The sequence below is a fragment of the Eretmochelys imbricata genome, chromosome 3, assembly GCF_965152235.1.
Source record: "Eretmochelys imbricata isolate rEreImb1 chromosome 3, rEreImb1.hap1, whole genome shotgun sequence".
In the NCBI taxonomy this organism is placed as follows: Eukaryota; Metazoa; Chordata; order Testudines; family Cheloniidae; genus Eretmochelys; species Eretmochelys imbricata.
The window spans coordinates 98970505-98986579 of NC_135574.1; the positions used below are offsets into that span (position 1 = coordinate 98970505).

Below are 16075 nucleotides of genomic sequence, written 5' to 3' on the forward strand. Positions count from 1 at the left end.
TACTCTGAAACTTTTAACGTAAAGGTTGTGGTGTATCTGTGGGAAGGGGGTAAATAGCTGGATAAAACAATTCAGAAGGTTCCTGGAATAGAACTTTGGGGCAAAGAGGACCCTCGAAGTAGGAGGCCCTGATGAATTTCACCAGGCTTTAGTCTATAATCTACTCCTGACACCAATTCAATTAGCTCTGCACTAATGGTGTGAATGTTAAGGAAATTATATCCAGATCTCTTATTGTTGTTCAAAAACTATTTGAGTGTGGTTAAATTAGGAAGCACCAGAATGAGCTTTGGTTGAACAGGCTAAATGAAATTTCTCCATCATCAATGGATTTAAAGCAGAGATGAGCTCAACCTGCAAAATTCAGATCCATATTTCAAAACTCCACAGAGTGTGGAGGTGTTTGGATTTGGAGTTCCAGTTTGGACCCATTTCTAACATGAAACAAACATCCTCTCCCCCTTTCCCACCCGTTGAGTTTACAGCAAATAAATGCTACAAGTGCCAAGTATGAACTTCATATCTTCTGGTGTGGGAAATCTTCTAAAAGTAGGTCAGTTCTCTTGCTCCCCCACTGTGGTGCTTTCATGAAGCGATTATTCTGGAAGACGATTGCATTCTGGAAGTCTCATTCATGTCACCTATTTTATGCTAGGGTTAGATGAAGTAACCTTTCATCTGGGTGATGCACTGCAGTATATCGCCAGATTCAGTCAAGTGAAGGGCAACTACCAAATTACTTTGGCTGACCAATCATGCCAATACAGTCTTTTCATTACAAAGGGATTTTATCAGCTCACCCCCATGCTCTTTGGTCTTCACTTATGCCCTGGCTACATTTTACAGTTAAGTCTTGAATTGTATTTAGAGGAAATGCTGGAGGTGCCTGCTTCGTTACATATACACTGTAAGTATATATTGTAGTTTGGTGGGTCAAAACCCACACCAAGACTGCAGTATAGTACTAAGATGGAGCACCCCAATAAATAAATAATCTTCCTGTTTAAACTGAGGTCCCTTCTTTGGCTGTTATCCAATTGGGCATTCAAACCTCCAAGGCTGTGTGGCCTATTACAGGGCACATAAAAGTAACACATAAGGAAATATGGAATACAGTAAAACACTAAGTGTGTTCATAAGAAGAAAAAATACCAAGTAAACCAGTTTTCATCTGAAACATCTCTTTTATACATAAAGCTATAGACTACCCGTACGGATTATGAAGTGAGGCATTCAAAACAAAAAGTTTATTCAACAACTAGTCAGCATTGCTTTTGTGTACATTTCTATAGCATAATAATTAAAATAAGAGAATTAAGAAAAAAACATTTGATTATAAAAATTATTTTTAAATTAAAAAAAAAGGTAATGGCACTAAACCTGCAACAAAGTTATTTAAATTATCGTAGCCACCAGGGTGAAATTTTACAGCTATTCTTCTCATCAGTACTTTGTTCCTGATTAAAATAACATCTAGAGTTCCAGTAACATGTAAGCTGTTTTTTAAAGAACTATAGCTAAAGTATTATGAACACACAGTTTGCTGTATTACACATCTAAATTGCCTTATATTTATTACATTCTAGACTCATAAATATTTGCTCAAGCATTTTTTTGTTTCTTACTCCCTTCCTTGTATTTACAGTATAGTCTTTGTTCTATCCACAAGATGACTTGTGTTATAGAATCCCTGGGAACAATTCTTCCTGCCCCATTGCAATATTCTCTGCTGTTTTGATTAAAAATAAAAACAAAAGAATACCAAAAGCACACAAACATAAATTGTTCATATGTTGTGTGTCTCACCTAAATGGAATAACTAACCAGCAGATGTGCACAAAACTCTTTCTATAAAGAACACATTCTATAACCTTTACAGTTATACACTATTGCATATCTATGTTGCAGATGCAACAGTTCCAACCGTGTAATTTTAAGTTCACTTGTGAATAATACAGTGTGAGAGCCTGATCCAAAGCTCGTTGAAAAGATTCCCTTTGACGTCATTGGGTTTGATCAGGTCCAAAAGGCCTGATTCTTCCCCTGGATATGTACACAAGACTCCCTTTGAACTCAATGAAATCAATGTGTGTCCAAAGGGAAAATTTGGTGCAGAGGGTGTGTTTTCGCTTCAGAGTTAGATCAACTGAGTGGCACCAGCATTGACCTAGCTCAGGTGAGTAGCCACACTGCAAAGCCACACTCAAGTTACTGGGTCTCCACTGGGGCTGCACTCACGTGTGTGTGACACTAAAGGGCATATCCCATGTTTCTTCACCCGGTGACTTTTGGGACTTGTTTGTCCTTCTGGGGACATGGGGAAAATTGTGGGACAGCACTGAAGGACTATCAGCTCTCAAGTGGTTTACCCTTCATCCTCATTACCAAGTGGGCAGGTTACCAGCCCAAGTGAAAGCAGAACTTGGGCTTTAGCTTATACCCCAGGATAGGCCAGCTAGCCCAGGTATAAAGCACCACTATAGTTGGGTAAGAGGGTTTTGTATGTGGTCAGGAGCCAGTTTAGCGGCAACACCAAATAAGAGCCTGGGTTAACTCTGTAGTGAAGACATGCTCTAAGGGGGGAGGAGGGGTTTGGTAGTTTGCTAAATGTGAATTTCAGACCAGTTACTTGCCACAGTTGTTTTATTTATCCTGAATGTTTGTGTTCTGCAATTTGTAAGTAATTTGGCAGTTTTTGGCAGTTCGCAAAATGTTTTGAAATCTGTCAGATGGTCTAAGAAAATCCAAAGCAGTGTTCACAATGTCCCTGTATGGCACCACTAAAACAGCTCAGTGCCTTCACACTGGATGCTAATATTCCAACATTACAAAGGACACTATTTAGGATTGTAGGCTTTCAAATGGACTCACCTTGACATGTGGTCCCATTTAAAAATTCTTTACCATCTAGAATACAAGCAAACCACTAGATCAATAATATAAAAGAGTGTGCAACTTAGTTTGTCTAGCAGGAATGCTGGGCAGAAATAGAAGTTTTCACAAAAAAAGTCACTAGCTCCCAATTTTCATCAAAATGTACCCCGGAAGGAAAAAATTGGGGCACACTTATTAAGACGGAGACAGGATATATTACATTACAGTTTTTCTACTTTGAATCTCACAGTGACTGAGGAAACTTTATGTCTCTGGAATCATTCTTTTTATTTAATATCTATATTACTGTAGCACTCAGAAGCCCCGGTCAGGGTTGGGTTCCCCACCATGCTAGGCGCTATGAAAAACACATATATAAAGAAAGACAATATAGATCTCCCTCGCACAAAAAGATTATAGATGTGAACATAAGACCTGCCAGATGGAACCATTATCAAGATACAATGGTTGTCACTGAAAAGTCAACATTTAACTTCAGTTACCATGCAATCACTGCTTAGTCTAAATATGCATAGCGGGGAAAGCTAATATCTCAGATATTGCTGCATGGTGACAGTGGTAAATGTTGCCAACTTAGTGGAAACCACTTGTAAGTGATTTAATAAGCTTGACAATATTCCTTTAATAGTACAATGCATTTGAATGATAAAACAACATCCTGTCCTTTTAGAATACACAGTATTACGAAGTCCAGTCCACAGATTTTTCTTTTGTAATTTGTTATGAGTTTAACTATGCTTGCACTTTATAACCCACTCAGCATTTGGGTTGAGTTGGTACAGGTCCTTCATGTAGGTATCATCATCAAGGCAGCGTTCTCCTGACAAAAAGAGATGTGTGATTAGATTTAGTACACCTAAAAAAAGGGAATTTACTTTCAACATTCATAGAACTATTCCAGTCTATTTAGATTTTTATACTGTGCCCATCACCATGGTATCTAACAAAGCAGAGGAAAAGTGACATCAAGAATTACTCTCTTATTTTTCCCCCTGACTCATGGGGGCTGTACTTAGTGGGATTCTTTAATTATCTTGTCCATAATTAGGTCAGATCCTTCGGATGATGTAAATTGAGGTATTCCATTGACGTCAGTGGATCTATGCTGATTTATGCCACCTGAGGATTTGATGCTATTGGGGATAAGTCAAAAGGCTGCGTTTTCCATTTAGATCTGAAGGCTGTTATATTTATGGTCATTTTCAATTCCTTTGGAGGGGAGTTCAAGAGGTGGGGCTTTTGACCAAGAAAGCTGTGCACCTTCCCACTCCCAGCTCTTACCAGTCTTGATCTTGTTAACAGTTCCTTCGTATCCAGTGTGCACAGCTGTGTTGTGATAGGTCAAATCATGGAGAGAAAAGCAGTTTAACTTCTGCTGATATTTTATCCTAGTCTAATGTCTAGTAGCTGTTACGAAAATAATAATTTAAGCATAAATGAACATAAGAGTACTGCAATGATTAGAAAGGCAGCAAGTCAATATTAGTAAAGGTAGAACCATGAATATGTCGCCTTGTTTGAGTTGTAGTCTTCTATGTTCCCAAGTTCTTCAAGGAATCATCTGCTATATATACATGTATTATATATGCAAACTACGCTGAAAGAATATTATTAAGGTTGCAAAGTCAAGCATTCAAAAGTTAGGAAATGCCAGAATTAAGGTTGCATGAGCAACTTTAATTCAGCCCCCCGTGCACACGCATTATGATACAGTCATTAATTCCACCACTGCGTACCTGACACAAAGGCTGCCCTCCTGCCAAACTTCAAATCCCCACTTCAAACATGAAGGCACAAGAGCTTCTCAAAGAAAAGGTTAACGTAGGCAGTTTTCTGTAACGTTGTTCTCAGAAATAGCCTATCCATTTAGGATGAAATTTCTCCTCCCTCTCTTTGCCTCCTGCCCGCGTCCTCCCCCCACCCCCCAAAAAAAAATCAGCCTGTGGCAGACACACAGCATGGAACATTTCAGCCCGAACTTTTAAAGTTTGGCAAAGCTATAAGCAACTGAAAACAGGGTCTTATAATGGATAGCGTCAGGCAACCTGCTGATGCTACCAGCCCTGCACAGAATATACATGAAGGAGGAAAGACTCAGCAGCGACAATCAATAATTAAATATATTGGTCATGTTGCTGCATTTTATAGTGAGCTGTTGGTTCTTTCCTCTTTTGTGCAATCTCTGCATGAGTTTGCTGTGTCATGAAGAAAATGACAGCCAAGAGCAGAAGAGCCCGGACACAACAAATGAAAAGAGAGTCAGCCTGTCTGCCTGCCCAGCAGCTTAAAGTCAGGAAGCTTCTCTTCACCAGCCCCACAGTAACTGCTACAGTAATTAGAAGTAGGAAACATAGGGAGTGATAAAATGCAATTATCAAAAAGGTTTATTAGCAAAGAGGAGGATTACTCAGGAGGCTTCCAGCATTCCACCAAATGCCATAACAAGCTTGCAGAAAATCTCCAGCTTGCCACATCTTCACTTTAACAAGCACATAGAGTAACTACATTTCAAGTAGAGGGACTATTCAATAAACCAGTTTCTAATAAGCAACCAGATATAAATTAGCAGTAAACATTTCTCTCTCACACACACACACACACACACACACACACACAGCCCCACTCCCACAGAGCTTCCCAGTATTACAAAATATGCATACTCAGATTATATACTTTCATTACATACATACATGCAAATCAACCCAGTGTTATTTATGTACATACATTATATACTACCACAATATACCTGACGTAGTAATAAATAGGTCTCAGTTCCACTGAAGTCAATTATAAGCCTTTTTCTATGATATTAATATTGCTGTGAAATAAACAAATGCTCCTCTCCTAAAAACAGCCTTATGGAACTGCGAAGACATTCTTACTTAACAGATACAGAGAATCTGTGCAGAGAGACATGGAGAACCTGTGCAGTCATTTGATATAAATGAATATTATTTTTTAATCAGGCATTACGCACAGAATAAAAACCTTTGTGACTAGTTGCCCTTACAATGCTGTATTAGAAAAACTGAAGCATGTCTATAACATATTGTAAATAAAAGCTGATATTGTAATGATTTTGGTTTTGGTGTAAATGTTTAAGCTATTTTTAAAGCAGTAACATGGTAGAGAAAAAATAGGTTAGCATCTGCAGAGAGTACAAAAGTATTAAATTTTTGCTTAAAGTTATAAATTTTGGTAAACTTAACAGGCCACAGTTAATAGAAAAAACAAAGTAAATCTAGTTCATGTTGTCTAGTTCATGAATGATTTTTTAATTCGCTCAGCCCATTAAAAATTTGTGGTTAGAGAGTGATTCTCAGTGTAGACTTTAGAAAGAAACACCTTTTCGTTCATTAAAGAAAAATTCTAGTACATTCATAATGGTGTTCTGGCATTAATTATACTAAGCCACTGTCTTGTTTTAATAGCCTGTTATTCAGAGCTGGGAAACTTGCATCACGGGAAGGCCAGGGAATCTTTCCTATTGACAGTGACTTCCCCTGTGTTTGATGTGGAACACAGGAGTGGAGGTTGTAAGGGAAGCTCAAACAGTAAGCATGAAGATAAGGGCCGTTTTACTGTTCAGTGTGCTTAAATATTTCTCATTTTTAAAAATAAATCATTAGGAGAAGCTATGACAATATCTCTCTCCTTATAGGGGAGATTATAAGATGCTATGGGCTATGGTGCCACCTATATGTTGATGACACCAGCTCTGTCCTTCCTTCTCACTAAAGTCTCCCTGACGCCTTATCGGAGTAAACTAGGGACATGGATAAAAAGCAGCTGATTCAGGCTCATCCCAGGCAAAACAGAAGTGATGCCAGTTGGCAGGAGACAGCACTTCAGAGAAATGCAAAAGTCTGTGACCATGATCTCATCCCTTCTCCACACTCAAAGCTTTTGGACTCTTGTCTGTTGCTAGACACCCAGATAGCAACCATGTTCAAAATCACTTTTCCTCCTCTATGACTGGGCAGGAATCGATGGTAAGCTTTCCTGCCAGAAGAGAGCCATGCTATCGTCACCTTCAGACTGGACTGCCATTATAAGGCGCACCTGGTAAATACTAGGAAGGCTGCCCAGGTATTACAGTTTGTCAGGTGTTCAGTGGCCTAACTGCTGAACAGGACGGACCAACTTTGCACTAGTTGCCTGTGCTGCTCTGGGTCCAATTCCAGGTTCTGGCCCTCATCTACGAAGCCCTGAATGAGGTGAGCTCCTTCCTTCAGTGACCACCACTCTCACCTCACACTGGCACGGAAGCTGCTGTCAGTAACGACTCTTCTGTCCAGGGTATAACTTGTAGCGGCTGGGACAGAACGTTCTCTTTAGGTGGCATAAAACGGTGGAATCTGCTTCTACTGTGGCTTGGACAGAGGCCATCTTTAGGGTGAGTTACAGACTTCACTTCTTCGTGTCTGTAATACTAATATATGTGACATGTGGCAGGGGACGGGGGTGGGCACTGAGAGTCGGGCCCTTCAAGTAGGAAGTTATGAAAAAGGAAGAATGGATGGAGAGTTTCTGGTGGGGACATGCCTTGTATATAAACTTGTGGGTAAAAACATTCATATAATGATGATGGACATTTTAGAAATGCAAATCATCACAATAAATACTAACAGGAATGCCAACTTAGCAGATATCCATGATATAGATTATTACATGCTTTTGACCTGCCTCTTACTATCCACTTGGGGCTTGATTCATCTGTGAACGAGGACTGTGATACAATGTGCACCCTTGCTCATGCAACCCTGGGGCACAAAAGATCTTTCCCCAGACATTCTTGCATGTGGGAGCCTAGACAGGGTTCCATAGAACCCAAGCCAGCAGAGGGTGCCTGTGTTGAATAAACGAACCCTCTGGATGTGAATATTCTGGCCCCTACTCCCTCTCCTTCCAACACTGCCCATCTTTTAAGCTGTACCAGGTGGCTCTGGATGAACATGCAGCTACTGGTGAACCCATGGAATGAATGAATCAAGCCCATAATTAATTCTAAACTTCATCAGCCAAACTTTTGCCTCATTCACACGTACATGCACCCACAGCGAAGTCAATAGGGATCATGTGGATGTAACTGAGGGCAAAGTTAGGCCCAAGCAATCTCATTTCAGCAAGGGAATCTGTTGAGAAAACATCCTTACCAATATTTCCTCCAATTTCATATAAAAATACCTCTTCTTTCTTGAGAGCTTGGACAACTCCACTGTTAGGAACAAAACAAAATGATTAGCTATCCCACCAAATAGCTTGCAATCAAACCACTTAAATGTGCCTGGGAAATGTGATGGTAGTTAAGGAAACTGACAATGCATAGAAATTATCTATACATTTCTATTTTACCCATCTCTACACACACACAAAGGAAAAAGACTATCACACCAGTATGATAATGCAAACAAGAGTAATTCTGCATAGTAAATTATAAAGAAGAAAAATAAATCAGACTTTAAGGAACTGAGACTTTTAGAAAAGATTAATCTTTTTATTGACAGTTGGTGGCAGCCTGACTTTGTGCTCTTGGGCTCTGCTCTGAATTTTTTTTTTTTTTTTTTACTGTTGCTGCAAAAACGAATTCTCCCATCATACATTTCATATCTCTGAATGTGTAGGGGAAGGCATAATCATGCTCTTATTTTCCTTCTTATTTTTCTGTAACTAAATGGGGGGCAAACATAATTTTTTCCAAAACCAGTAAAATCCTCATCTGATTGCGATGAGGTGTGCCAACTTGCAGCTGAAAAGAATGTTTTGCCAAAATCATAAGCTCCTTTAAAAAAAGGAATTTAGATAAGAATAAATTCTTAATCTTAAGAAGAATGGAATGCTACTGCATCATCATTAATAACTAGATAAATGATGTAGAAACTGAAAAGTTACTTTGCATTACCTCCCTCGCACTCACACACACACACAGTAGGATCCAAAGTCCACCTAAGTTAATGATGTTAAAGTCCATTTAAGTTTCCAATGACTTCAGTGGAATTTGGATTAGGCCCAAATATAGATATTGATTTACATCTGTGTGTATCTCTCTCTCATAAATCTATGTATATATAGATATGAATTAATGTTTTTTCCTGAAGGGTTTATCTTCTCTTTCCCCATTCCTTTTTCTCTTAGACTTCTTTTCTTAGAGTTCCCCGCTAAATTCTCCACAGGAAGATATAAAAACTTACTGTGTTCCATGGATGCCATTCCTAACCCAGCTGACAAAACAGCAATTAATTCTCTACCAACATACTACACTTTGGCATATTCCTGAAGGCCTCAATATGTAAGGATTTAGGCTGTAAGGAGCATTAGAAGTGCTTCTTGGAACAATCCAAATCATTAGTTCATCAAACATTTATTTGAACAGGCTAAATTCACTGGTCACTGAACTCACTTTAATTGCTAACCATATCTGCTCTTTTGTCAAACTATTTTAAAACTTTTTTTGTGATACGAAATACTAAAAGTCACTTATTCTGAAATGTTAGTAAAACAAAAAGGGATTTGTACCTCTTCTGGCTGAGAAACCTGGCTACTATATCACTGGCTTTTAGTTCTTCCGTCAGCTGTATTGCCATGGAAACTTTCGAAAGATGAGGCGCTTGCACCCGTATCACTCCCTGAGGAACATCAGCCTGCAAAGCAATAATGAAATTGGAACAAAGCTGCTAGCAGCTGGCTTTGATGAGTTTCTCCAAATACTGCATGGAATAAGTAATTTAGTACAATGCTCTGTAAGTATGCTTAACTACTGTCTACATCATTGCAGAAAAATGTTAACTACGTTGTAATTTACTAAATTACATCAGACCCTCAAATCTCTTTTTAATGCCAATAGAGAACTTTATAACAAAAGAACAGTAATGTTTAATTATTTTCCATAGATGTTATGAATGATAACAGTAACGATTATTGCTATATTAAGAGACAATTTCAGCATGTTATGAAGCTTGTGTGTTTGATATAGTAATACATGAACCAGATTCAGAAAGGAGACGTTGTATGCGCTAGTGCCAGGCAAAAATTTCCAGTTTCCTTTAACCTGAATTTCACAAAAGATTTTACAAATGTATTCACAGATCTGTATAATTTGTTCAATTTATTTTTTTTACAAAATCTTTTCCCTTTCATATATAGACACTCACAAATCATTTGTGCAGCTTTTAACCTCCCTTTCTTGTTCTCAAGACTTTGTTCAGCTAGTCAGCATGCACTTTTGACTACATAATGGATATATTTTATTTCAATCCATAAATCCCATGGTGATGAATATCAAATTTATATCAGTGCAGAAAAATGATTGCTTTTTCTATGCAATATACAATACTGACATTTGGCATTAAAAGAAGACATAATTTATTTATATAGTCAGTCCTAATTTCTGTTCTTAGAGAATTTAGATAATTTTTCTGTACACATAAACTACCATTTGCCTGGCTCCAAATGTCCTTGTTTTGATGTTAAAAGAAGTTTGTGTCAGGGTTACTGCAAAGAAGTATGAGGAGTTCTGAGAGGTAATTCTCTTTTTTTTCTAAACACTGTGATTGTAAAGCTGAATGTTTGTTATTCATTATCAGTGAATAATATCAGAGGTACAGAGGTTATAGAATTAAGCCTAGAAATATTCATGTACACAGATGTGAATCTGGAGCAACTCCATTGAAATCAGTAGAGTTAGAGTGGTGTAGAACCAGTATAAATAAGATCAGAATCAGACCCATAGGTTACTGAGTACAATGTCATCAGACTATTAATTGCACCACAGTGCTGAGCTCTGCAGTGATAAAATAAGTCTGATCTTAAACCAATGGACTAAGAACAATCACAGCTTAAGCTGTACCCCAGCTACTTTCACAGTCTTTTCATGTATGTTACAACTCTCAGAATTGAACTGCTGGATTTAACACCTAGTCATGTCTAAAGAATTTACAACTGGTGGATCAAGAGTTTGCAAGAGACTACTAGCAGTGATCATGACTATAAGTATCTGTCAAACTGTATACACAAAGTTAACTAGCTCTTGCTTAAATAGCTCTTGCCTGTCTTCAAAACTGTTATGAACATATTCATTGTCAACAAGGGAGCAATCTTCTGAGGGTGGAAAGGCTATTATCCTGAATAGCCTTTCATTGTGTTCTGCACAGTAAATTTAAATCAGCCTTCATTTTCGTATTCAGTTGGATTACATAGTGATTAATTTGTTTGCTCATCGGGCATATGATGGATGTGTGTGAAAACTGTTTGGCTTGATTGTGTGAGTGGGAACAAGTGTGTTAAGAATTTCCACAATATTGTGACATCAAGGTCATAGGTCAAATGGAAAACTAGTTTCATAGCTAAGGAAAATGCACCTATCATCATCTTCAACTCCTAAATTTCTTGGAGGAGTTCATGTTCAACCACACCTACATTCAGGATACCCTACCTGTAGAGAGAGCGATCCTCAGCTGCACCTAGCCCATGTTCAATGCAGCTGATAGAAAAGAGGGAAGGCAAAAGTGGCTTTAAGATATCTTTCTCTTTCCCCATCTCTGAGGTTCATCATGGGATAAACTGGCCGCTACAAGTTACCTTGAGTGACACGGTGGGAGAGGCAACATCTTTTATTGGACCAACTTCTATCGGTGAGAGAGACAGAAGTTGGTACAATAAAATCTACTACCTCACTCACCTTGTCTCTAATATCCTAGGATTGACACCGCTACAACAACACTGCATACAGCTAAGTTACCTTGGACCATTATGCAGCCAAGGACTGCTCTGTCCTGCCTGTGACATGATCCCTCTCTGCCCTGTAATGGCCCGTATGCCAAGAGGGATGGGATAGTGGGTGACATAAAACTGGTTATGCCACCTAAGGGTTTTCCTACCTCGAGGAAGCCCCCAGTTGTCTGACTAAAGCAGATTTCAAGTCCAGCTTGGTCCTTGCACCATAACAGTAAGGAGACTTAACCAGAGCCATGGATCTGGCCCACACAGCTGTAAATATGGATGTTTTGGAAAGCAAATAACCCTCAGGAGCTTATAAGAAGTAGTCATTAAAGCAAAGCCTGTCTAACACTTAAGTCCTACTTAGCCCCTATTCTGAGAGTGGAACTTAAATGGTGCATAGGGCATATGCTCTGCAGAAAGGTGAAGATAATCCACCACATGCAGGCCATAGATAAAAAAGCCACTTAGATAAAAAAGCCACTACTGCCATTTAGAAACTATCCTGCACATATTAAGGTAATTTTAAAATTATAGGGTTAACTTATAACCCACACACTGACTTCTGTGGGACTGCCTGGTATGTAAATTGTGTAGACATTAGCCCCATTTATTTGGAAGTCTAATGCTGCAAACAAGGAAACAGATGGACAATTAAAGATGTGCTCCTGAGAATCCTGAAATCTCAATATTCTACAGTTATCTCAGTTATTTCAGTATTCTAAAGAACAAGTCCAGACGTATCACTACATGAAATGCCTTCTTGCAATCAGGAGCTATACATTACAATCACAAGTCTGAATAATATAAGATACCCAAATATGAATACTGTGCTTCCCTGCATCAAATATTATGGAATGCCTTCTACAGGTAAAAAGGATTTATGAAATAAACTGAAATTAGATTTTTCAGTAACCCTATATAGAGCCTTTTCAGACTTAAAGCCGATGCTTGAAATAATACAAGCATATTTACAGCTGGGTTATGATCCGTTACATGAAACCTCAGTCCTAATTCTTAAATGGCCTGGGAGGGGCAGGGGGTGAGAGACAGATGTTTTTGACTGTAAATGCTCAGTGCCACCAAATTACATCAGTTAAAAATAAAAAAGATCTAAAAATATTGTTTGGTTTAACTACTTCACTATATTCTGCTGCAGTTTCTGTATTGCAGCAGATGATGGCAACATTCCTTGAGGTGCCAACATCCTAATTGTACTGAACTGTTTTCAAAGAATCTATATGCCATTAATCTTCCCATTTTAAATGATCAGTGTGAAGGAATTACATGTTAATGTTTGGCTATCTCCATTTTAAAAGATAGATAGATGGAAACAGATACACTGTTTGCGTGTGTATTTGGAAGGAAGGTTGAGTACTGTCTGAGGAATCAGTCTGTTTTGAAATTGTGTTCTGGTCAGAGATGTTTCAAATCCTGCATCAGCCCTCTGAATATGGGTAAGAAATGTTGAAAATCCTAGCCCCCATCTTGTAATACAGATGCAATGTTACAGAGTCTTTTACCTGAATGGAGTTCATTGTATACAAGGGTCTGCACTGATCCACTTGTTTGCAGGATCAAGACTAAGCTTTTGCCTAATGGCAGAAATGCAGTCAAATACTATGCCCCCCAAATGCCACTTCTGAGCCATTCTATACAGGACTTTGAAATGCTGATTTGTTAGTGCTACAACACTGATCCCAGAGCAACCATCTCTAGAGGTAACACTTTTGCAAAGAATGTCGCACAATGACCATTCTTCAGATAGGTATTCTTGGGGTGACTGTATGGAGAGGACTTTAATATCCCAATATAACTAGTTACTGATATATTTCTACTTCCTAAATTATGGCTGACTTGCAAATACACCATCAGTTTTTTAATTCTGTGAAGAAGTGGACATCTAAGTTTAACTGGCAAGTTATTTCACCTACCTTTAAATGTCACATGTGTACTTCAACTTTTCCTGGCCTTAAAAAATCTCTAAATTACACAAATTAGGGGTTGTTTTCCTGGAAAAGTATATACTTCTCCATTACATCACCTTGCAACAAACCCCCAGGGTTGTGATTTTGTACAAGATCATGGATTTTTATGTGTAATTCTTTTCAGCCTCTCTCCAGTTTGCCTGCCTGTTCTATTCCTGTGAGAAAATAGGGAACTGGTATACACATGAATCCTATGCTACAGTGTGCTGCGAGAAAACTAATACATTTCAGAAATCCTGTTACCCAAGACAAAAGAACAAAACAGACAGGAAGATCAGAGGGATGTTGCAACATACACATGTGGCATAAATCAAACAGTTGACATATCTAATTTTTGGCCTAATGGCCTTGATAAACTTGCTTACATTAGAAAACTGTAGTCCTTATGTATCAAAGCTTGCCCACAGCTACAAATGAAATAGGAAATCAGACAATTCAGGCCAGTGCAGTTTTACAGCCTTCCACAAGATGTCTCTAGCTCACTGAAATCTGGAATATGACCTCTGCTAAAGAAGATGATCTGTTCATAGTCATCCAAGCCCAATTTTTATTCATTATGATACAAGGGAATCACATATTTGGTGTTACTTGGTTGTGTGTTTAAAATACCTCTTGCCTTCAGAGAATCTCTTTCAGATGCATTAAATTTAATAAAGTAGATTTTACTGGTAAATAAACTAAAAAGTAAGTTATATTTAACTAATTGGAAATAATGATGCAACAGGTGTGTTTGAGTAAACACCCCACATGAAGATTGACAATCCAATTAGCAAATCCAATTTTTACAGACCAACAGGAAAAAAATTCTCCAAAAACCACATGCAATTTAAAATCATAATGTGTTTATGCTGAGTGGCTGTTACATTGAAATCTATCCTTAGCAATCACTTCTGGGACTGACAAAAATTGGTTGCTTAATGAAGATGGTGCTGTAATGAATATGAAGCCAAATTGTACTCTGTATCTGGGAATACAATGGGATGGAATATTAAGGGAGTGGAAACTTGGACAGATGAGTAGGGAGGAGTATAAAAATATTGCTCGAGCATGCAGGGGTGTAATCAGGAAGACCAAAACACAACTGGAGTTGCAGCTAGCAAGAAATGTGAAGGATAACAAAAAAGGTTTTTACAGGTATGTTAGCAACAAGAAAAACATCAGGGAAAGTGTGAGACCCTTAATGAATGGGGGAGGCAACCTAGTAACAGATGATGTGGAAAAAGCTGAAGTACTCAATGCTTTTTTTGCCTCGGTCTTCACAGACAAGGTCAGCTCCCACACTGCTGTCGTGGGCAACCCAGTATGGGGAGGAGGTGAGCAGCCTTCAGTGGTGAAAGAACAGGTTAAGGACTATTTAGAAAAGCTGGACATGCACAAGTCCATGGGTCCAGATCTAATGCATCCGAGAGTGCTGAGGGAATTGGCTGATGTGATTGCAGAGCCATTGGCCATTATCTTTGAAAACTCGTGGTGATCAGGAGTGGTCCTGGACGATTGGAAAAAGGAAAATATAGTGCCCATCTTTAAAAAAGGGAAGAAGGAGAACCAGGGAACTACAGACCGGTCAGCTTCACCTCAGTCCCTGGAAAAATCATGGAGCATGTCCCCAGGGAAACCATTTTGAAGCATTTGGAGGAGAGGAAGGTGATCAGGAACAGTCAACATGGATTCACCAAGGGCAAGTCATTCACCAAGGGCAGACCAACCTGATTGCCTTCTATGATGAGATAACTGGCTCTGTGGATATGGGGAAAGCAGTGGATATGATATATCTTGACTTTAGCAAAGCTTTTGATACCATCTCCCACAGTATTCTTACCAGCAAGTTAAAAAAGTATGGATTGGATGAATGGACTATAAGATGGATAGAAAGCTGGCTAGATTGTCGGGCTCAACAGGCAGTGATCAATGGCTTGATGTCTAGTTGGCAGCCGGAATCAAGCGGAGTGCCCCAGGGGTCAGTCCTGGGGCTGGTTTTGTTCCACATCTTTATTAATTATCTGGATGATGGGATGGATTGCACCCTCAGCAAGTTCACAGATGACACTAAGCTGGGGGGAGAATTAAATACACTGGAGGGCAGGGATAGGGTCCAGAGTGACCTAGACAAATTGGAGGATTGAGCCAAAAGAAATCTGATGGCTCAACAAGGACAAGTGCAGAGTCCTGCACTTAGGACAAAAGAATCCATGAACTGCTACAGGCTGGGGACCGACTGGCTAAGAAGCAGTTCTGCAGAAAAGGACCTGGGGATTACAGTGGACGAGAGGCTGGATATGAGCCAGCAGTGTGCCCTTGTTGCCATGAGGGCTAATGCATATTAGGCTGCATTAGTAGGAGCATTGCCAGCAGATCAAGGGAAGTGATTATTCCCCTCTATTCGGCACTGGTGAAGCCACATCTGGAGTATTGCATCCAGTTTTGGGGCCCCCACTATAGAAAGGATGTGGACAAATTGGAGAGAGTTCAGCGCAGGG

At 39.1% G+C, this 16075-nt stretch overlaps 1 protein-coding gene across 2 annotated transcripts in view; it reads right to left on the reverse strand.

The window, feature by feature from the left end:
* Nucleotides 1-1184: 1184 nt before the first annotated feature.
* Nucleotides 1185-16075, reverse strand: part of ARHGAP18 (Rho GTPase activating protein 18) — an 84337-nt gene continuing 69446 nt past the window's right edge. For both annotated transcript variants that reach the window (XM_077813031.1, XM_077813030.1), the window contains 3 exons: nt 9412-9536; nt 8052-8113; nt 1185-3715 (listed from right to left, as the gene is read on the reverse strand). In XM_077813031.1, coding sequence (XP_077669157.1) covers nt 3624-3715; nt 8052-8113; nt 9412-9536 — 279 coding nt within the window. In that variant the 3' untranslated portion in view covers nt 1185-3623. The remainder of the gene's footprint in view (nt 3716-8051; nt 8114-9411; nt 9537-16075) is intronic.